The following is a 24,622-nucleotide window of genomic DNA, read 5'->3' on the forward strand; positions in this document are numbered from 1 at the left end:
ACAAAATAATTTAAAAAAAAAATCAAAGCAAAAAGAAAAAATAATAACGCAAAAAAGCAAACAGGCCATTCCCGTCACGAAATGAGCGTAACGCAAAAAAAAACAAATGTTGCACTGCATATAAAAAAAAACAACTAGTAAAATAAACTAGTAAAATAAACTAATAATTTATCACAAATGTTGCACTAAATAAATAAATAGAAAACAAATAGAACAAATAAAAACAAAAAAAAAAAAACAAATTAAAATCCAAAACAAAAAAAAACTCACGGAAAGCAAACAGACCATTCCCGTCACAAATTGAACGTAACGCAACAAAAACAGTATGATAATGTTGCACTGCATAAAAATTAGAAAACAACTAGTAAAATAAATAAAATCAAAACAATACTAGTGCACAAAAAGCAAACAGACCATTTTCGCTACAAACTGAACGTAACTCAACAAATAATGTATCACAGATGTTGCACTACATAAAAAATATAAAAACATAACAATTTGTAAAGTATTAAAAAAAAACAAATAAAAATAACAAAGCAAACAACAACAGGCCAACAGACCATTCTCGTCACAAATTGACGTAACGCAACAAAAAAATGTTGCACTACATGAAATTTGTAGCATGAACTTTTGACTGTCACGTTAATGTTTTTTTTAAAGAATGCGACATCAAAATTATATACGACATATGTCGCGTTATATTCATCAAGTGACACTTTTCTGTTGCAATCGTCACGTGACATCTATACAAGTTTTGTGCAGATTTTTTATTTTTAAAAATAAAAAATCTTCTTCCAAGGGTTAACCTCGCAATAAAAAAAAAGCTTGATGCATCCTCAACCGCGTTCTCGACGACGACACCGTGATTCACTCCGGAGACAGGAATGAAGCAAGAAAAAAAGAACAAGAACAACACTGAAATAAAAGCAACCGCCAATTGCAGGCTATAAAAAGCTCTCGACAGAACCTTCTTTTTTGCTGCTAAAGAGTGTCGCAAACTTGTGCTCGCGATGTAAAAGGTGCAAAGATTTGTCTTAATGATGATGATGATGATGGCAACCGTCGTCGTCGATGATACGGTCTTCTTGGAGAGCGTAACGAGATGTAAATTTATGTTTGTCAATTTGTTGCTTGTCACATGGAATCTCCTCTGAGTTGAGGGGGATGTCCGGCGACGTTTGTCGCGTTGAAGGTTCTGTCAGCCAGATGGTTGGCGAGGAAATGTTTGTTTTTGTTGCAGTTTTGTCTCTTTTGAATGTTTTGAAAGACTAAAAAGGGTTTTTTATTTCTATTTTCAGGTAACACATTAGAAAACAATCGAAGAACATAATTTCATCAATTTCGTGAGTATAAAACTCCATTCGTCGCATTTCAGAACAGAATGTCACAGACTGAACGTAACGCAACAAATAATGTTTCACAAATGTCGTCTCATAAAGACGTGACATTAGCCCTTAAGGGCTAAGGTCACGTGACGTCAGTAGCAAAAATATTTGAAAACCACGTCAAAAAAAAAAAAAAAAAAATGACCGTGTCGCATGAATGTCACACTGCAATGACGAGAGACATAATTACGTCAGACTAAGTCAGTTTCGTTTCACGCCACGCGACATTTTTTAAGGGCTCGGGTCACGTGACGCCTTTTTCTAATGAAGCGAAGATAGTTATATTTGCGTGTCGCACAAATGTCGCAGAGCAATGACGTGCAACATTTTGACATTAGACTCAAATTGATTTGACATTTTGTTAAGGTCTGAGGTCACGCGACGTAAGTGGGACTATAGTGAAAATTTTTGAAAACCATGCCACCTACAAAATTTATCGTGTTGCATAGATGTCACACTGCAATGACTTGCAACATATTGACGTCAAACTAGGTCAAGTTCATTTCACGTCACGCGACATTTTTTAAGGGCTAAGGTCACGTGACGCCTTTTCTTATAAAGCGAAGTTTTTTTTTTAAATCAGCGTGCCACATAAATGTCGCAGAGCAAAACTACTACAATTTGACGTGAGACTGCGTCAAATTAATGTCACATTATTCGACAATGTTTTAAGGGCTAATGTCACGTGACGTCAGTGTGGCTACAGTGAAGACGTTTGAAAACCATGCTTTAATCTAAATTTATCGTGTCGCAAGGGTGTCACACTGCAATAACGTGCGACATGTTGCCGTCAGACTTTAGGTCAAGTTTTTTTTCACGTGACACGACATTTTTTAAGGTCTGAGGGCACGTGACGACTTTTCTAATGAAGCGAAATTATTGATATCATCGAGTCACATAAATGACGCTGAGCATAGACGTGCAACATTTTGACGATGGACTGCATCAAATTAATGTCACGTAACGCGACAAATTTTTAAGGGCTAAGGTAACGTGACGTCAGTATGGTTGGATTGAAGATTTTTGGAAAACATGCCAAATACAAAAAATTATCGTGTCGCATGGATGTCGCACTGTCATGGCGTGAAAAATATTGACGTCAGACTAGATCAATATCATTTCACATCGTGCGATTTTTTTGCGATGTAGCGAAAAATTTGCAAACGTGCCAAAACGCATTTCCTACCCAATCCACCGGAATCCAATTTAACGCAATTACCGTGATGCCGTCAACGCCACACTGCGTTTAACATCCCTGTCAGCGACAATATCAAGTCGTGACGGAAAGATTGAGAAAAACAATCAATCTGTGAAGGATTCACCGTCGGTTGAACCTGTTTTCGACCACCGCAACGGTCAGGTGGATCAACGTCCATCTTTAACCGGATTTCGAGTCTTCAACGGTGACAGCTGCGCTGCCGTGATTAATGATACAGTTTAATCGGAAGATATTTTTAAGACGCTTTTGTGACTATTTATCTTTGATGAAAATTCCGGTAGGAGATGCAAAATAGTCTAGGGTTGTTCGAAATAATGTGGAATTCAAATAACAAAAAAAAAACTTTGGTTACTGCTGGGCTCGAACTCGGGACCTTCAGCTTAAAAGTCAACTGGGCTACCTCAAAGCTATACTGGATTGGAAAAGGAACAAGGGAATTAGGAAGGACCCCCAAATATGTAAAGTTTCTCGATTTTAACGATTTCTCAGTGAAAATAGATATGATTAATCTTCAAGAAAAGTTCCACCAGGAGTTGCACCCTCCAAAGAACATGTCTAACGTTACGTGACATTTCCGCGCATAACCTCAGCTCAATCACCGAGAGATCTCCCGCGCGCGCCCAAACCGCGCAACCAATCAACCGCCAAAGGTTAGACGAACTAATACGAGCTGAGCGGAGGAGCCAGCAAAATTAGCATCGCCGACGACCAACGTAACGATTAGTCCTAAACTTCAAACTGCAGTCCAGTTGTGCCATTTCAAAGAGGTTCCATAAAAACCTCAACGCGAGGCTCTGCGGTCGTTTAGTCTGGAAGTGGAGCAGCTGACGACCACCGAGCACGAGCATAATTTAGTAATAACGGCCTTTTTGTTTGAAACCGTGTAATAAAATAATTAATCTGTAATTATGGTTGTACACTCGAGAGGACGGTTGTGCTCCATTTCAATCTTCCTGAGACGCTGAGGTTTGTTGAGCCCTCAAGGGTTGGTCGTGCCTCATGTAGAATGTATGCTTATGTTCTTAATTTTTACTTTTCTTAGCAAAGAATAGCGTTGAATGTGATTTTTGGGGTCGTGCAACATAAAAATGTGTTGCGCAACATACAAATTTGTCGCGCAACATACAAATTTATCACGCAACATATTTGATTCATAATGAATGTTCTATTCTTGTCACGCAACATAACTTAAAAATGTATCAACACCATCGTGTTGTTGCATTTGCGCAACATTGCTGAGCAACTTTTCAAGAAATTAAGTAAAACAAATCAAATCCCTTCTAGGTGGATGCTCGCCGTGCAAACCATGTCGTGCCACGTCAAGTAGCGAAACAAATAGGTAACGTTCCGGCAGCATCACTGCCGACTTGACCCTGATCTTTGCGATCACATCACAAGACCTTATTGTTAGACGAATCGCGTTACTCGCGAAAAAAAAATATCAAGAACGTCGTCCCACATACCTACATGTGCGGTAGACGAAAATCAGACCGACAATGAGTCACGGCGAGTCGCGTGACTTGAGGTCTCTATCTCTTCCTGAAGATGGTCATTAAGTAGAGCACGAGTCGTTGAAATTGAGGATCTTTGTACGCTGGGTTGAGGAAGTGACCAATGAAAAAAAGTTGTTTGACAAAACTTTTGTGTCACGGAATAATAAAAAAATTTAAAGCTTTTGTTGACCTTCAGTACATTTTTGATGTCACGAACATTTGTCTTGTTCTGTTTTTAGAGACATCAAAATTTGTTGAACAATGTTGCACAAGTTTTTCGGAAGCAACAAAATATGGTTCAATAATTTAAAAAAATCTTTGAGGACATTGATGTGCAACATAGTTTCAATATTTTGAAAATACCTGCTAAATAAAATGATGATTATAAAAATATAATATTAATTACTATTTTTAAGTTGTTGCACTACATATTTAAAAATGCTGCGCAACTTTTTGTATACATTTTACGTCGCACTGCAAAACTAGGTTATGTGAATTTTAAAAGATTGATTAGTTATATAATTTTTTAATATAAGTACTTATTTTGGCAGATTTTGTGTGGAATATTTTTGAAGTTGGTGCTCCAAAAATGTTGCAAAATAGGAATTTATTAAAATATATAGTTTAAAATACATATCATGAATTATTATTTAACAACAAGTTTAAAAATCAAAATATTTCTCCAATTTTACAAACGAAGAGTATTTAAAAAATAATTAGTTTTTAGCACATTTTTTAAGAATAATTTTTGGGTTCCAGTGTTGTAAAATGATGTCAAATAGAAGCGTTGCACAACATTTTTTTTGTCAATTTAGTGCAACAATAATATTTTATTGATGAATTAAAAATAAAAATCATGCATTTCAGAAACGAAGGAGTGCAACATTCTTATAAATGTAGTGCGACAAAAATACAGTGGACTCTCTCGTTGTCGATATTGAAGGGACCATCGAGAGAGGGAGTTATCAAATTATAGAACGTAAAATCAAAGCAATCTTCTTGAAGGGACTGAAAATTTTATTGACATCTGGAGCAATATTGATATCGAGAAGATCGACAGTCAGAGAGTCCACTGTAATAATTTTTAAATTTTACAACAGCATTGTGCAACATACTGTTGTTACAAAAAAAAAGTTTTCAAAGAGATATGAAAAGAAGTGTTGCGCAACATGATTGAAAAGTGTAGTACAACATCCGTTTTCAACAATAAAATTTAAAAAAACAAAAATCAGGCATTCGAGTTGAGCCACATTCTCAAATAATGTATTCCGGCAACAGTATTTAGCCCAACAAATATAAAAAAAAAAAACATTCAATTTTTCACAAAAAAAAAAGAATACATTTTAGGTTCTTATGTAACAACAGAATTGAGCAACATGGCTTTAATACAAAAAGAAACAATCTTATAAATATTTGCCAGAAATTCGTCCAAAATTAAAAAAAAACAAAATCTGCTTAAAAATAAGAAAAAGGAAGGTTGCGCAATATTAATGCATAATTTAGTGCAACATTCTAGTAATTGAAAAAATCAGGCTCATTCGAGAAAAGAGAGTAGCGCAACATTTTTAAATAATGTAGTGCAACAAGAGCGTTTTAGCTAATAAAAATAAAAATATCAAATTATTGTTACAAAATTCAAGAACAATTTTAGGGTTCTATAAAATATGTTTCATTTGTTTATTGATCCTTAAAAAATACTCTAGAATTGTGCAACATATTAATAAAAAAAAAAGAAAAAATAAATTTGCTAGAAGCTGCAACAAAAAGCAAAAATCAATCCACTTTTAAATTATACAAAAAAAGTTCTGCTGGAAGATATTAAATAGAAGTGTTGCGCAACATTTTTGGGCTTGTAGCGTGTATAATCCGGAAAAAATAACCAAAAAATCTGAAATAAACCTCAAGCCAAGCAATTATTCTCATAAATTTAACGGAAAATGATTTTGTCAGCCTTTTTCTCTGGGGACTTTTTGAGGCTGATTTTCCATTTGAGCAAAAGAAGTGTTGCGCAACATTTTGTAAATGAAACCCCAATACAGTTTTTTTCTTCAAATAACAAAAAATGAGGAATAATTTTGAGGTCTCATTGCTCTGAGATGAATATCAAAAAGAGATGTTGCTTGACATTTTTTTAACCCAACACTTTCCTCTGAAAAATAAAACAAAATTTCTCAAACCCTCCAACAAACCTCAAACTGTCATAGTTTGATTTAAGCCCGGCTCAAAGTGCACTTTCCCGAACATAACCAAGAGGGGTCGCGCCAAATTTGTCGCCACAGAAATGCACTTTTGCATCCATTTCGAGTGGCCGTCAATACTGCTGCAGCTGCGAAGTGGACCATTTGAATATATTTTAATTATCGGGATGTAGCCGGGGAGGCCGTTGTGTGCGGACGCTTGCTCCAAAATGCATTTCGACGGGTTAGAGTAGCGGCATGGTTAGGATGAGAGAGAAAAAAAATGTTGCGCATACTGTTCTAGCTCAAAAATACATGGCAGTAATTATTTTATGTTTCCGGGCCGCCAATGATGACGACGAATGGCTTGTTGGAGGCTGGAGTGCAGAAAAAAGTTTTTCTGACAAATCAACCTACCAGTCATAAAAGTTTAAAAAATAAACATCACAAATTGATAAGTTAACGCAACATCTTCGTGACAGAAAATGTTGAATCATCATAAGTTGCTTGTGTCGCGCAACATATTTGTGATAATTTTCTGTCACAGGTTTTGTGACAGAAAAATGTCACAAAGATGTTGCGCGACAAAATCGTTATGTTTTATGTCACAAAATAAATTATGTCACGCGACAACTTTTAAGCGAAAAATGTTGCAACAACAAGCAAAACTGTTGCATAAATCCTAAAAAATCAAAATTTGATTAAAATGCATCAAAATTTCAACACTGTCAAATTCCAAACCTTTTCCCCACATAATCGCAAGCAACGCAACACACTGTGCATCGCTGCGACACGGGTCGGAATAGAATTCGATGTGTTTGACAAATGTGTAATGTATGCACATTTTGAATTGATTTACGAACTTCCCGGGTCGTGTGTCACCTGGATGAACCCGGGAGGAAGAGAGTTTGTTGACTACATTAGTGACTCCTGTCGTGTCGCATGTCCTGTTCGGGATTTCTAACCAGCAAAAAAAAAACTAGGACATGCTCATTCCGATGAATTAGAGTCCTCGCCGTTGTATGGGACTAATGGGCGCGCGAATGTTTTGTGTCGATGCGGAGGATTTTTTTTTTGTGTTGTGGAAAGTGAAAAAATAGATTTGTTAGCACTTCCTGCTTTTTTTGTGTTGTTGCGTGGGCGCAAATGTCACGCATAATTCAATGCAGTAGTAGCCAGCACCTGTGTAAGCTTCCTGTGCGGCTGCAAATTGTCGCAAATGGTGATTTGTTACCGGAAGTGATAGGAAAAACTAGGCTGATTACAAAACAATTATTCAATGCAGTGGAATGGCGACGCTGATTCCTGAAAAAAAGTTTTTGTAGCGTTTTTCATTTAATTTCAATTAATCTAACATGCTCATTAATTTTAAACACTACATGTATGCGATATTGCAAAGAGAGAAGAGATATAGTTTTTTTGTGGATTATTTTTTATTTTTTTAAAACTATTTATGATTCCAATCATTTAACACATTTTATTAAAACATTTAATATGATCATGCAACATAATGTGTTGCAAGGCAAAACATTTGTAATGCGACAACATTTGGCTTCAAATGACGTGTTTTCTGTATTTGGCAAGTTTGACGAAAAAAGTTTGATAAAAAAATAAAATTTGAGTTGTAGTACACGTTTGTACAACTCGAATTTGTTGCAATCCAAACCAGATTTCACATGTGATTACTTTGATTTAAAACCATTTTTGTAAGGATTCTAGCAAAAAAATCCGATTGGAACAAAAATTAACACGATTGATTTAACACAAAAAATGATGAAATTAGGTAACATTGTAATGCAACATAATGTGTAGCCTTCAAGTCGTGCAAACTGACCATGCAACATAAAAATGTTGCAAAGTAAAAACAGATGTCACACGACATTTTTGAAATTTATTTTTTTAATCTCTTTTTCATGATTCCAGCAACAATTTCCGACTGCAATTTTTCAAAATTGGATTGAATCTAATTTTTAAATCGCGCAACATGAACACGCAACATAAAATGTTGCAAAGCAATAATAAATGTTAGGTGTAATTATGAATTATTTTGAGCACTTTTTCATGATTCCAGCAACAATTTCCTATTCGTTTTCGCTGTTTGTTGGCACAACATGATCATGCAACATAAAATTTTGCAGAGTTAAAATAAATGTTTACCGTCATTACTTTGATTTTTTCAGCACATTTTTAAGATACCAGCAATAATTTCTGATTTTTTTTTGTTGAAATCTTGCAACATACAATTTTGCAAAGCTGACTTAAATGTGAAATGAATTTTAATTCTTTTAGCAAATTTTCTCCTGCAGCAATTTTCGATTCGTTTCCAACGGAAATTTTCCAAAAATATAAAGGAATCTTTTGTTAATTCAAGTCGTGTAACATGATCATGCAACATAAAATGTTGCAGAGCAAAAATGTATGTCAATTGTCATTATTTTAATAATTTTAAGCACTTTTTCAAGATTCCAGCAAAAAATTCCGATTGCAATTTTCTTTAAAAATTTGATTGAATCTTTTGTTTTTTATATCGTGCAACATGCTCATGCAACATAAAATGTTGCAGAGTTAAAATAAATGTTAACCGTCATTACTTTAATTTTTTCAGCACCTTTTAAAGATACCAGCAATAATTTCTGGCTCGTTTCCGATTGAAATTAAAAAAAAGATTGATTTTTTTTGTTTAAATCTTGCAACATAAAATTTTGCAAAGCTGATTTAAATGTCAACCTAAGAATTTTAGTTCTTTTAGCAAATTTTCTCCTGCAACAATTTCCGATTCGTTTGCGACGTAAATTTCGTTTGCGACGTAAATTTTACAAAAATATAAAGGAATCTTTTGTTAATTCAAGTCGCGCGTCATGTTCATGCAACATAAAATGTTGCAGAGCAAAAATGTATGTCAATTGTCATTATTTTAATTATTTTAAGGTTTGTATAAAGACGCCAGCAACAATTTTCGATTCCATTTCTGACTGCAATTTTTCTACCTTTTTTAACCTGATAAGATAACACACAAGAGCAACACCTGAATTGTATGCATCACTCGGTCAGCGACATTCCAACCGGTTGATCTAGAACTTTGCCCACCTTTGCGGTGTAGCACACAGCCGGTCGGTGGCCTCCTACCAGGTCTACTGGATTCTGTAATCTTTGGAGGGGAAGTGCAGCTATGTTCGTCTCAAAGTATAATAAATGCATTTTTGTCAGTTTTTTTTAAAGGATTGATAACTTTAAAAAAACTATCTTCAAAACAAGCATATTTTTGAACAATTTTTAAAGATTCTGCCTACCTTGCAACATTCTACCTTCGTTGCAACACTTTTACCATGTTGCAACATTCTTCACATTTTGTATTGTTCTTATTTTATTTTTTATTTACATTAAATTATTTGAAGAATTTTCTGTAAAACTAAATATTGCTTTTGCTTTGAGGACTTTTTGAGGCTGATTTTTCAAAATTCCAATTCATTTAAAATCTTAGATCCTTTACTGCAACGTGACAGTTATGAAAAAGAAGTGTTGCGCAACATTTTTAAAATATAATCCCAATATTTTTTTCTTCGAATTTCTAAATAACAAAAAATTAGGAATAATTTTGAGGTATGTGATGAATACCAAAGAAGTGTGCACGACACTTTTTAACCCAAAACCTTCCACCGAAAAATAAACCAAAATTTCTCAACATTTTTCCCATTTTGTATTATTCTTATTTTATTTTTTATTTACATTAAATTATTTGGAGAATTTTCTGTCAAACTAAATATTGCTTTTGCCAACAAGTTTATTCTTTTACCTGTTGCAATAATCTACCTATGCTACAAAGTCTTCCCATGATGCAACATTGTATAAAATCATTATGCAGCTTGAATTTTTTTTTTCAAAATCCAAATTTAAACTTTTAGTTGAGTCCAAAATAGCTCCCCCTCCTCTTCACCAGTAATCACGATTACGCCAACTCTGCTCCACATCGGATTGTCTTACCCTGGCAAACGCGTAATTTAATTCCTGCTCGAAGTCGTTAGTCGTCGTCGACCTGAAGGGCAAACCCGACGTTTAAGCTATCGTTTTGTGCATACGCAAACGTGCGTGAAGGTGATCTGGCTTTTTTTCCCTCTACCTCAGCATTTTCAAACTCTTCTCCAGGGAGTGGCCCTCTTTCGGAAAATGAAATCATCATTAGCATTCTCCCAAAAATGCACAACCGCCCACAAAATCGACAAAATTCTGAGCACCAGGAGAAAAGTGCCAAATTTCGACACATTTCACCGAGCTCACAAGTGTGGTCAATTCTAATGGATGGAAATCCGGATCCTGGAGAAAAACAAAACCTAATTCCCGAAAAACCAGACACGCACACACACAAAATTGGAATTTGGAAGGGGAGGGGGACCATAATTTTGCAGCATCACAAACCAACCGTCACACACCATCGATGTCCACTCATTCCACCCCCTCCAAATGTTGCATTATCAAAACGAATTTATGATGATGAACACTTGGGCTGAAAGCCGGAAGTGAGCACTCTTTGCAGGGGGGAGGTTTGGGGTGAAATGGGATGAGAAACGTTGAAAATTTACTTAAAATTTCAAATTTCCTCACGAGGCAAGTGAATTTCCTCGCGATGGAAGTGAATTCTCTCGCGATGGAAATATTTTCCATCGCTGAAAATATCAATTAAATCGCGATGAACATCATTTTCGTTGTGATACCTCACCAAAACCGATGGAAATCATTTCCATCACTGCAAAAAATTAGTCAATCGTGAGGAAGAGCAACCTCAGTGTGAGGAAAACAAGCCTTCACGATGGTTACTATTTCCATCTCTGAAAAATCACCACATTCATCCTCGCCATGAAAATTCTACTCTTAATTTCAGACTTTCTCTCGAGGGAAGTAAATTCCCTCGCAATGGAAATCATTAACATCTCTGAAAATATCAAGTCAATCGTGATGAACATCACCTTTCATTGTGAGGGCAAAAAAGCCCTCGCGATGGAAATTATTTCCACCTCTGCAAAAATCTAGTCAATCGTGATGAACATCAACTTTAAGAGTGAGGAGAAAAAATCACTGATAAAATTTAATTAATCGTGAACACCATGGTTGATTATCGATAAAATTATCGTCGATAATATTATCGTCTGACGATAACGATAATTTTTATCGATTTATCGTCAGGACGATAACGATAATCTATCATTATTTCGATAATTCTAATCTTATCGCCGATTATGGACGATAACTCATTTTTAAAATCGACTAATTCAACCATGTCATGTTAAATTTTCAATGCCTTTACTGAGAATATATTTGATTAAAATATAGGAAGTTTCAAAGTGTAGATATTTACTCAAAATTGTTTACAAAATACTGTATTTTTTTGAAAATACTAAAAAAATTCAAATTTGCAATATGGGTATCACACGATGCGAAATTTTGTATGTTTTTTTTCACTTTATAAAGTGTTTTTGTAAAATACTAAAATTTTCACAAATTACCGTTTTTTCGAAAATACTCAAATTTTCATAATCTGCAATATGGATATCAAACGAATTGAAATTTCGTTTGCTTTTTCAATTTATCAGAGTTTTGTTTTAGAAAATACTAAAATTTTCACAAATTACCGTACTTTATCGAAAAAACTCAAAGTTACTAAATTTGCGAATTCAAACGAGTTGAAATTTCGTATGTTTTTCAAATTTATCTGAGTTTTTTTGAAAATACGATATTTTTTTTACAGAATTGAGTATTTTTAAAAAAATATTCAAATTTTGAAAATTTGCATTTTACAATTTATTAGAGTTTTTTCAAATACTAAAATTTTTACAAAATGCCTTATTTTTTCGAAAATACTCAAATTTTCAAAATATGCAATATGGGTATCAAACGAAGCGAATCTCTGTAAAATTCGAGTTAATTTTCATAAAAATCAACTTCCCTCAGGATGGAAATTATTTCCATCTCTGCCAAAAACAAGTCAATCTTGACAAAAAATCAACTTCATTGTGAGGAATTATTTACGAGGCAAAACATTTCCACGTCTGATTACTATACTCTTTCTGAGTTGGCCTGCTTCACCCCAACAAACCCCCTTTACGGAAATTGGAAAATTATTTCAAGTTTTGTCAAAACGGTTTCCGCTAGCTTGAGTTCTAAATATTTGGCACATTTTGAAGCGTTTCCAGTAGCTGTCGAACTGTAATTCAGATTTGACGATTTCACTCTAAGTGGTTCTTTTATGAATAGGTTTCCGACAATTTTTCTTGATAGTTTTAAAATAATTTCATCAAAAAGACTAAATTTGCAAAAGAAAATCACAAAAATCGAAAATCCCCTATCGTTCCCAGGCGCCCGCTAGAAGATGGCGCTCATAAAACGCTTTACGCCTGCAATTATGCAGCAACAACAAATAAGGTCCTAAGCGTCGTGCAAAATCCAACAGATGGAGCCTTCACGCCAGTGTCGTTTCGTGCTGCCCGGAGCAAGATTTATTAAACATTACACAAAACGATTTTTCTCGCCCTGTTGGGCAGAAAGAAGGGATCGTCGTCGAGCCCGTTGGTTGCATACATTCAGGGGTGGGACGCCTGCATGTATGCGGCCAAAACAGCAGCTGCCATCAGTCGTCGTCGCTGCCGTCGGCCGAATGAAGTCGTTTTTATTCGTTGTAAATACCCCTGGAAGGCTGGACACATCACATCAGTAGCCCCCATGAATTTAGGCTGTGCTGTGATGGTCAACGACGGCGACGGTTCATCATTCATCATTCTCTCTGGTTGTGAGCGAGGATGTGTGAAAATGCACACTGCTTGTCGGTCGAAAATTTCTTCGGACAAGACACCACCGGACTGGAAAAAGTGTTGTTGTTGTTGTGTCAAGTCGAGAGCGTTTTTGGGAAAATTAGCGGAAATTGCGAGTGAGTGAGGACCATCGTCATCAGATTAGGCGCCTCATTCTCCTGAATGGTCGGTTTTGTGTTCGTAAATCGTTTAGATGGCCGGCTCGGAAATGATGAAGCTATCGCTTTTGGGCTGATAGCCAGCCAAGACCGACGACATCCGATTTACAATGTGTTGATTAGCGCTTGAGGAATTGGCAGGGGTTGTGCACTGAAAATGTAGAATTATTGCAAAAAAAACATACAAAACTTGTTTCAGTGTAACGGTAATGCAACATTTTAAACATGTTGCTACATTTTAAACATGCTTCAACATTCTAAACATGCTGCAACTTCCTGAAAATGTTGCAAATTTCTAAACATTTTACAAGATTCTAAACATTTTACAAGATTCTAAACATGTTGCAACATTCTTAACATGTTGCAACATTCAAAAATTTTGCAACATTTTAAACATGATGCAACATTCTAAACATGGTGCAACTTTCTTAACATGTTGCCACATTCTAAACATGTTGCAACACTCTAAACATGGTGCAACATTCTAAAATTTTACTAAATTCTAAACTTTCTAATACTTTATTTTCCATTGCAACATTTTGCGAGCTGGTCATACAAAATGTGGACGTAAATTTATGAAAATCTGTATTTGTGAACTGGACAGTCGTAAAATTCAGTTCCAACTAGCAGTGCACCGAATTTCTAATCCCCACTCGGAACTCGGCTGGTTTGAGGCCATTAGCCATCGCTCTGACAAAGAGACTAATGTTCTTTTGATTTCTGATTGTCTCGACGTTGTCGTCGTCGTCGTCGTTACCGCGTTTAGGCAGTCTCTAATGATTTATCCCTTAGCTGAAGGTATTGGCACTAGTTTTCAATCAAATTGATTGAATCAAAGATTTTTTCGAAAAAAAATTTGCACTTCAATGTCACGCAACATTTTGCAAGACATGCAACAGTTGCGTTAAAAAAAAATAATTTCTCTGTAGCATTTTGAGTTAAAAAAAAAGTTTTCTATCAAATCAATAAATTTAAGCTTTTTAAAGAAAAAATGCACTTCAATGTCGTACAACACTTTTTTAGACAAAACAACAGTTGCGTGACAAAGTTTGACTTCTTTGTGACATTTTGATTTCAGAAATATTATTGACGTTTCTGCCCCATTTTTCACCATATTTTATAGTGTTCTAATTTATTAGCAAATCAACTTATTCTTAAAATTTTGATTTAAAATATTTCACTAAAATCTGACATTTTGATTTTGTGAACTCAACAGATGCTCGAATTTACGTTTCAGCTGACTTTGGTACCATCTTCAGGGTAATTTTAATCAAACAATTTTGTTTTTTTTTTGTGGTTTAATTCAATATTACACACTATTTATGTCAAGTGTCAAGTCAATATTATATTGACGTTCAAGCTGTCTTTGATCTTCAAGGTAGTTTCAATCAAATATTTGTTTTTCATAAAATTTCCATCAATATCTGATGTTTGCCTTTTGTCTTCAAGTGTCGCACAATAATGTCACGTGACATATCTAAGTCATGCAACAATCAACAATTGCAATTTTTGGAGAACTTTCGATTATGTGATTGTAACGCGACATTCACCAAAATTGACGTTTCGACCAGTCCTGGTGCTTTCTTGATGGTTAATCCAACATTTTCCATTCGTGAGCGTCACGCATAATTTATCATTTCGATTTTGATTTCGTGAGTGTCACGAGACGTTCAATAGAAGACAAATTGATGTTTCGACCAGTTCCCATGCCTTCTTGAAGATCATTCGAATCAAATATTTAACGAACAAAATTTTTTATTTTTTTAAGTTTGATTAAAAATTTCGCACTGCAAAGTGAAATTAGTATTTTGTGATTGTCACGAGAAATTTATTAGATATTTCTGAGTGATTTTGTAACTTTTTTAACAAGTTAACGTATGTTTTTTACCGAATCAACGAATGTGATTCAAAATGTCACACTACAATGTCACGTGACATTTTTAAATCCTAAATAAAAAAAAATCAATTTTGTGACATTTGCTTTTATGGTTGTTTTGCCGCATTAATAATAAGTTATCTTGGTATTTCGACAAACACACAAATTTCAGAATAATTTAAGAAACTTATTAGGCAAATAAACTAGTGATTATTGCTCTCGATCGTAATATTTCGATTGTAATTTCTCGACTCATGATCGAGATTTCTCAATCGAAATATTACGATCGTTATTTGTCTACCATTTGTTTTGAACTTGATTTTTTTGGAATTAAAAAAAACTAGTTTTTTTTTTTAATATTGTATTTTTTTTTTATTTGAAAAAGAGTTTAATTTAATTTTTTGTTATAATTCGTAAATCAACTTTGTTGTAAATTATTTGGTAGACAGTACTTTAGAGAATGAATCAAAAATTATACTGATAGTTCTCGTAGTTTTGAAGACACCAAAATTGTGTGTACCAAAAATCTTGGTGAAAAATCTTTAGTTGTTGTGCACCGTTAAATTTTTTTTAGATTTTTTACATTTTTGGATCTTATGTTAATATTTTGAATTTTTATATTGTTTAAAATTTTAGAAAAGAAATAGAATAAAACGTCGATTTACAATTTTCTTTTGAAAAATCAAATTGAAATAATATTTCTTGTATTTTTTTTTGTTTTGAAGAAGAATGAAATTTCATATTTTTAATCTTTTCGTCATTTTTTTCTAGGTTTTTTTTTTTAATTTTCCAAACATATTATTTTTTTCTTAGGTTTTTTTTTTAATTTTCCAAACATATTATTTTTTTTAAATTTTTAAATTATTTTGAATTGTAAATTTTTGAAAATCTTGATTTTTTTACTACTGAAAAAGATTTTATTTTTTTTTTTTGTTTCAATTCGTAAATTTATTTGAATCTTTTGGTTTTTTAAATGATTTTTTGATAAATTTTTGATGTATTAAAAATGTTTTAATTATTTAGAATTGTTCAAAATTTTATGAAATGTATAAAATAATGAAAAATCAATTTGCATTTATTTTAAGAAAAATCAAAATAAAAAAATAAATTTTGGGTTTTTTTAATTTTGAAGAAGAATGAAATTTTCATATTATATAAATTTTTGATCTATTTTGAATTGACATTTTTTGGAAATCTTGAATTGTTTTTTAAATATTGAAAAAGATTTGAATGTTATTTTTTGCTTTAATTTGTAAATTTCTTTGAAACTTTAGTTTTTCTGGGATTTTTTGATCATTTTTAGATTATTTTCAAATTTTTAAATTAATTAGAATTGTTTAAAATTTAAAGAAATGTTCGAAATAATTAAGAATCAATTTTATTAAGTTTTATTTTTGTAGCTGGGAAGTTTTTGAAGTATTTTGAATTGAAAAATTTTGGAAACCTTAAAAATAATAATAAAAAACAATTTGATATTTTATTTTAGAAAAAAAGAAATTAAAAAATAGATTTTTAAAGTTTTAAAAGTTTTTTCAATTGAACTTTAAAAAAACTGTTTTAAGCGCATATTTTTAACAATTTTAAGAAAAAAAAATACTGCACAAAAATGTCGCGTGACGTTTTCCAAGTCATTTGACAGCCACTGCAACAAACGGAATCGACGTAACACCTTATAATGTGGCCCTCTTAAACCTTGCGGTTTCGTCAACGGATCCACAGGCGTGTATCGTTCTTTTTGCGACAAGACTCCGCCTCCCGGGTCTCCTAAGTGTGAAGGTATGGGCACGGGGAGAGGGCACCGAATACCTATATTTACACTTAGAATTTTTTGCGTCCGCCCCGGGATTCGAACCGGCAACCTCTGGATTGTGAGTCCAGTGCGCGGTACGATTGATCCACACAGGCAGACACTGCAACAATTCCGTTGTAAAATCTAACATTGCATTTGTGAAGTGACTTTTTGCGTTCCTGATCGTAACGCGACACTCAACACGAGAAGCAGCATTGACGTATCGAAGTACTTTAGAACCATCTTCAGGGTTCATTAAATCAAATATTTGAAAAGCGAGCATACTGGCAGTGCAAAATGTTGCATTATGAAATAAACAAAAAAATATTGACGTTTCGGCCTACTTCAATACCATCTTCAGGATGCATTCAATCCAACATTTGACGAGCTAGCGTCCCCGCTCTCCTCATCTCTCAGTAGGCATGCAAAATTACAACTCAAAGTCGAGAGCGCTGCAGTTCCAAGTTTCCACTCTAATCAAGTTTTTTTTCTTCTCTGCACAGATTTATGATTTAGAACGGCTAAATCTCGCCACAAAACTGACGCAAAAAAAAAATGATTGAAGATTATGACCACATCAATCAACAAACGCGCACACTCTCTTGTGGGGTTTCAAATGTGTGTTTGAAGAAGCGGAGGTCATAGCGTTTTATAGCTGGGAAAAGACACCTTTTTGGCGAATGTGACGAAGGGGTTGTGGTTGCTCGCGCAATTAATTAGCGAGCAAAAAATATATTCAATCTTCATGCTTAAGCCGGAGCCGGATCAAACTAATCTCTCACGCTAGGGGCGCGCGGAAAAAGGGTGACGATCGCTGATTGAGCCATCGCAACGGGGAGGTTCTGCTAGGGGAGGGTGGTTGATTTTAGGGCTTGTGACAAATTTTCATTTTTTTTAACGACGCGACAAACTTAAATGGAAAAATGTAGCCTGCAACAAATTATGTTGCAGTGGATAGTGTAACGCAACACTTTGAGTTTTAACGTTGCAAAGATGTTTTAAGCAATTTGGACACTCTCCCCTACCATCAGACCCCTCTCACGTGTAGGTTTTCGGCAGAGAGGGTGCGCTTAATGTGCGAACCTGAAACCCTCAAAGCTCAGCTGCTGGCAATGCATAATCAAAGGTGCAAGGTTACCTGGTTTGGTTTTGTAGTTGCGGTTTTGCGGATCTAGTACTCCAGCAACAAGCTCCAAAGGTAACGTGACGTCACGCCCAAGTACATATACTGTACCACTCCAAGAAGGTGCAGGGCCGAACATATCAAGCAATTGTGCTGCAATGTAGTTGTTTGTGCCGTGTGAACCCTTTTGCTGTTTGATGGTTGACGCTCTGAAAGTGTGGTAGATCACGAACTTTTATGCTCAACTGGCCAGGTGACTGGTTTAAGCTGTGTTTAGAATACTACTGGTAGGGGGGTTGGGTAGGGCTAGAGAGGGACCTCGTAAATTTATGCTATCTCGGAGTTGTTAATCGGTGGGTGTAGACCATTCAATCGTATGAATGGAGCTTTTCTTTGAATTTGGATGGGGTTGGATGTTTTGCTTGAGTGACACAAATAAAGATCACATTTTCGTACTACACCAAAAAAATTAAGACAAAAAAATAGCTTAATTTAGAACCACATTTGAAATATCAATAAAAAGACAAATGCAACAAATGTAATGCAACATAATCATTTTTTTTTATGTTGCGCGTCATTTTTGGACTGCAACAACAATAAATATAAAATTCAAGGATAACATTTTGCACGCCACATTGGTTTTAATAACAAAGGATTGTAAAATCACATGTTGTGCAACACAGGAGTGACATCAAATTGTTGCAATGCTAAAAAACAAAACAAATCAATTCTCTGAGATTTGGTCTATCCGATTTTTTTAGCTTATTTTTAAAATCATTATTTTAACTTAAAAATTGATATCCAAAAACAGACTTTTTTATTTTTCTTAGGGGACAGAAAATGCCATCTCTTTCAAAATAATCCAGAAAGGGCAAACAAATCTTTGAGACAGTTATGATTATTTTTAAATGGGGAATTTAAAAAAACATTTTTTTTCAAAAAAAAAGGTCATGCAAAAATATTGAACAACCTGAAAAATCTGGTCCGATTTTCTTTTAAATACTTTTGATTATAAAATTTCGAAATATTTTTTATTTAAAAAAAGCAGAAAACTTCGAAAAAATTTCATCTGACTTTATTTTTGGAAAATCGGACCATTTCTGCTCTTTTCAATAAAAATGATTTCGAAATTTTTGAATTTAGCCCAACATTTGAAAATGTCAAAAATAAATATTTTTAATCCATTTCAAAAAGTTATTCTTGATTACAAAATTCGAAATAATTTTCATTGAAATATTGCTGCTGTTCTCAATAAAAAAAAATATTTTCAAATGTTTAAATTAAATTCAACATTTGAAAATTTCAAAAATAAGTCTTTTAAAACTATTTCAAAAGGTTATTCTTGATTATAAAGTTCAAAATATTTTTTTATTAAAAAAAATACAGAACTACACAAAGTTTTCATATGACTTTTTATTTTTTTAAAATCGGAACATTTCTGCTCTTTTCAATAAAAAAATAATTACTTGAAAATGAAAAATAATATTATTTTTAAACCATTTTCAAAACATATTCTAGATTACAAAATTCGAAATATTTTTTCAATCTGACTTTTTTTGAAAATCTGATTATTTCTGCTTTTTTTAATTAAACAAAATGTTTTGAAATGTTTAAATATAATCCAACATTTGATAAAAAAAAATCCAACAATTTCAAAAGGTTTTTCTTTATTATAAAAAAAAATATTTTTTTTAAAATCGGACCATTTCTGCTCTTTTTAAAGGAACATATTTCTTTTTTTTAATTCAGAAATTTGAAAATTTTAAAAATACGTCAATTTTAAATGGTTATTCCTTATAATAAAATTTCAAATTTATTTTCATTGAAAAGATTTCAAAATTTTTAAATCAAGCCCAATGTTTGAAAATGTCAAAAATATTTCTAAACCATTTTAAAAAGTTATCCTTGATTACAAAATTCAAAATAAATTTTATTGAAAAAAGATGAAAACTTTGCCAAATTTTCATTTGAAAATATTTTGAAATGATTAAATTTCAAAACTAAGTCTTTCAAAACAATTTCAAAATCTTGATTATTTTTCTTTAAAAAAGAAGAAAATTTCTAAAAATTTTCTTTTGACCTTTTCGAAAAGCTGCTCTATTTAATAAAAAAAAATCGTTTTGTTTTAAAATGTCAAAAAAAAAGTCCTTTTTAACCATTTCAAAAGGATATTCTTGATCATAAAATTGGATTTTTTTATTGAATAGACAAAAAACTACGCAAAATTTTCATTTGACTTTTTTTGAAAATAGGACCATTAGTTCCCTAGATCAATTAGATTCAATGATTTAAAACACGAGGGGTGATTGGGCTACACTGAGAAAACCATTTTTTTCGTATCAACACAGTTCAATAAATCAAAATGTAGGAAATGTTATCAACAAAAATGTTGATGTTATTTTACAATATATTTTTTAATTGCCATCTATTTAAATTTTTATAAAAACTTTTTGATTTTACATTAAAAAATGAAACAATTTTTTCGTATTTTTTATATTTCATCAAATAATCACTTTTTTCAAAATTTTTACTTGGTCTATGATGTTTTTTGTATTTCTTGATAATTTTTTTATGAAAAGAAGACATTTTAAAAATTCACCCAAAATAAATATTTAAAAAACAAATTAAAACACTTATTTTTGAACATCAATTTTTAAGCAGCAAAATGTGATTTTTTAAATCACTGCGTGAATAAATTTTAAATTTATACTCAAAAAGTTTCAGTCAGTTTTTGAATAATATTTGAAGAAAAGGCTAATTTCGCAGCGTTTTGCTTTGTTTAAATATGTTCAAAACATACAAAATAACAAAGAGCATTGCGACATTAAATAGTTGCAAGATTCTGCTTCCAAATTATCGTGCTACATAAAGCTGGTGCAACATTTTGAAAATCTTATGTTGTACAACATAAAAGAAATTATTATAGAAATTTTATAAACAAAAAAACAAAAATCAAGAATTCCCTTTCAAAAAATAATACAAAAAAAAAACTATATAAAATGTGTGATATCACATTGTTGCGCGACAACAACAAAATTTTAAAGCAAAAAGTGATGCATTAAAAACATAGTGCACGACACATGTGTGACAATAAACTGTAGAACAATATGTCAATATTCGTATTCTTGAAAATTTTCAAAATAAGAAACTACATAAACTAAAAAAAAGTGCACTGAAGCAAGTGCTACAATTTCAATAAAAATGTATTACACGACTTATTGTAAGACATAAAATTGTTGCGTGAGATTATGCTACAAAAACTATTGTGCTGCTTCCAACAAAAGGAATAAAAAAACATAAATCGAAAAGTTTCAGTAAGTTTAAAATTTAATTTTAATGTAAGTTTACAATTTAATTTAAATGTTAAAAAAAAGTGCAACAAATTTTTGATCAGTAAAAATCTAGAAAATAAAATTAAAAGTAAAGCACGTAACACATTAAAACTAATATATAAAGTCACAATTTCTAGAATCTAGTCCAAATCATCCAAAGCTAGTATGTTGCACGACATAAGTGTGACATTAAATTGTTGCACGACCTGTCAACCTTGTTTTTTTTAAGTATATGCTTAACAACGTTGGCAAAACTTATGACGTGCAACGCACGTGCAACTTCCAATTGTTGCGTTACGTCCAAATTACATACAAACCCATATTCATCGAGCTTTTGAAGATTTAAACAACTCATTTTCAGCGTCAACCTTGACCTTAAACGATTTTATATCGCTCAGCTATCTCTTCGCCACATATCCAAATACAGAACAACTCGACACCGTCTCCAACGGTTACGTTCTCGCAAAAGTTCCCACGATCGCCCGCGATCAGATCCGGGTCGGCGATATATCTTTATGGCTATATGATCCTCACCACCAAAAAAAATCTCAACCCTTCACGACGATCTTAAAGATGTCATCGAGCGCGCGTGACATCGTCTTCAAATTTACAACCCCAATTCGCGCCCCGGTGTGGACCCCGGAAGTCTGCAACGATCGCATCGTAAAAAAAAACGTGGCGACAAAGCTGACGAAGAACTCATTAATTTGGACACCTGAGGTGGAAAACAATGGTCTATTTGAGGGTAGAAAATGTGCTCGCACGGAAGTGTTGCCATCAAAAATGACTTCTGAGAGGGGGTGCGTGAAGTAGTCACGTTTGAGCAGCGGTTAATATCCAGGAACTAGTCTAAAGGACTTGTGCGCGATTTACGTTATATAACAGTTGTTATTGTAGATCAGCGGTTGACCCAAGTCTGGACAGGTTGCGCGACCTTCACGCCGCTGAACCGCTCTAGAACTTGTACGTCGATCTCTAGACGCAAAGATCATAGAAGGGTTTCCGATGACAATAAGACCCACAGCTCAGCGGGATCTTGTAGGCGCCCCTCCGATGATCGAGGTGTTTATAAATCATTCACCTCCCGACTTCGTCGGCGATCGTTCTGAACGCGGTTGCGTAGTTGTTGTTCACCTTAGTCGCGCGATCGCGGTTAAAATTTATGCGACGCAATGATCTAATCGAACTAAAACGGGGCAAATTAGTGGATTAGTGGAGTTACGGTTGTTCTGACATGACCAATACGCGCGATCAACACGTTTTGTGGAGTTCATTAGCCTTTGAATCGAAAGTGGTTAAGGACTGAGGTCATGATACACAAAATGTTGCACGACTCCTTTTTGCTGCGTGAGTGTTGTGCAACATCAGGACGACTTTCGAATGTTTCTTTTTGGCCTTCCAGAGGTCTTTTAGGAATTTTTTTAACAAATTGTTGCGCAACATCTTTTTGACACATGAGTGTCGCGCAACACCAAAAAAGTTAAATAATGATTTTTTCACACAGTAAACACAACCTACGACCTCCAACTCGCTCACGTCATGCTACAAACTTGCGCCAGCTGATCGCATAGCCGCGATCGTGACTTCATGCATCATCCCTCGGAGACTGCACCGCCTCCGGCGGTCGTCCCAACTACCCGTGCAGCCTGTCAGTATCGATTTCCTTCCCTCACTCAGACTTCAACTACACAACTTCAATGCCACGTCAAAAGCGCTCGTCGTCTTCGTTCGAAGAGCTGAACCACTTTTGAGGTTAGCGTTCTTAAGCCCCGTAGAAGATCCCAAACCGATTTACGACCCACATAGACCCCCAATTAGCGCTCAATTAGTCGCGATCGTCCTCTTCTTGACGCGCGCGCGTTGAAGTCGGCGCTGCTCCAGATTTGTTTCCGTCGTCGTTAATTAGATCTTCAGCGATCGGCGGAGGCTGCGATCGTCTTCAGAGGGTTTCGAAGGTCACCGCACCTCCCATATGGGAGACCTTGAGATTAGTGTCTCCTTTTATGGACGAATGCCGTTGCCGCCAACAACTTTTGATCTTTGATCATCGTTGAATGTTTTAATTAGTCTGTATCGAACCTGATCAAGCCCTTTGTTTGGGGTTTTGAAGGTCCTTCGCGATCACTATGAATTGATCATGGTCAACGGTGAAGATCCGAAAAGCAACAGTGTTGCCAGTGACTACGAAAAAAAGGATCATTCAATCAACGCTGATCATCTTCTAAACCTGAAGGTTATGACGCGTTGCAACATGCATCGAATTGATCAGTCTTCAAAAAAAAACTATTCCCAAACATAGACATAACCTCAAAAACCAAACGATAATGAATCAAAACAGCACATCCTACGACCAGCAAGAAACATCTGCAACGCGTGATGCAGTCACCACGCTTTAGCCAGCTGTCAAAGAGCTGTCACCTTTCACCGCAGTATTTTATCGCCACGCAGGTGTCATCACGCGAAGAAGACACACAAAAACAGAAACACTAAACGACGCGCGCGCGCGTCGTCCAAAATGGCGACACTTTGTTGTTGTTTATTTGACATTTCTCACGGCAATCACGATGTTGCCTCGACGATGATCTTCGGCGATTGAACGGTGTGGTCGCTGTGCGACCACGATTACGCAAGGGTTACTTGGATCATGGGAGGGTTAACCTCATCTTCTCTGTTAATCAATTTCCTTTGACACTTTTTTCTTCTCTTCATTTTTTTTTTCTGCAGATGGTCGCGAGGAGAGCAACGTGCGGACAAAGCGCGGCCGCAAACCGCGCGTGTCCCAGGTCGATCCGGAGCCGAACCAGAACCTGGACAGCGGGGACAGCGCGGGGGACGAGCAGCCTGTCATTCCGCCCGGCTTTCTGAGCCCCTCGGTGCAGGAGTACCTGGAGCTGGGAAAGTCGATTCCTGGTGAGATATTTGGAGGGTTGATTTAAACTACACAGAAAAAAAAGTGTGATTTTACAGGACACTGAACTGATGTTTTGAATGTAAACATGCATAATGTAAATTTGAAAATCGTTGTAAATCGTTGTATTGCATTTAAAGAGGGTAAATGTAAATTGAAATTAAATGTAACGTTTAAATCCCATGTAAATGATCTCGATTTTGTTGTCATTGGCCAAAATTGAAAGTATGAAAAGCATGTAAATGCATTTTTGATGTTAAATTTGGTAAATGTAAACTCAAACATGCATTTAAATTTAAACTGCTACCTTATTTTGGAATGACAGCTCAAGCGGATGGCGAAAACAAATCAGTGCAATGTTA

The 24,622-nt window shown here is 34.4% G+C and overlaps 3 protein-coding genes across 5 annotated transcripts in view; 1 reads left to right on the top strand and 2 right to left on the bottom strand.

The window, feature by feature from the left end:
* LOC120415614 (uncharacterized) overlaps positions 1 to 24,622 on the bottom strand; it is a 349,245-nt gene that overhangs the window by 74,170 nt on the left and 250,453 nt on the right. The gene's annotated exons all lie outside the window — the stretch shown is intronic.
* The window catches only part of LOC120415618 (uncharacterized), a 296,505-nt gene that overhangs the window by 67,390 nt on the left and 204,493 nt on the right, over positions 1 to 24,622 (bottom strand). The gene's annotated exons all lie outside the window — the stretch shown is intronic.
* Positions 1 to 24,622, top strand: part of LOC120415616 (uncharacterized) — an 82,003-nt gene that overhangs the window by 47,587 nt on the left and 9,794 nt on the right. For all 3 annotated transcript variants that reach the window (XM_039577211.2, XM_052706603.1, XM_039577212.2), the window contains exon 3: positions 24,077 to 24,262. In XM_039577211.2, coding sequence (XP_039433145.1) covers positions 24,077 to 24,262 — 186 coding nt within the window. The remainder of the gene's footprint in view (positions 1 to 24,076; positions 24,263 to 24,622) is intronic.

Source organism: Culex pipiens, chromosome 1 (assembly GCF_016801865.2).
Source record: "Culex pipiens pallens isolate TS chromosome 1, TS_CPP_V2, whole genome shotgun sequence".
In the NCBI taxonomy this organism is placed as follows: Eukaryota; Metazoa; Arthropoda; class Insecta; order Diptera; family Culicidae; genus Culex; species Culex pipiens.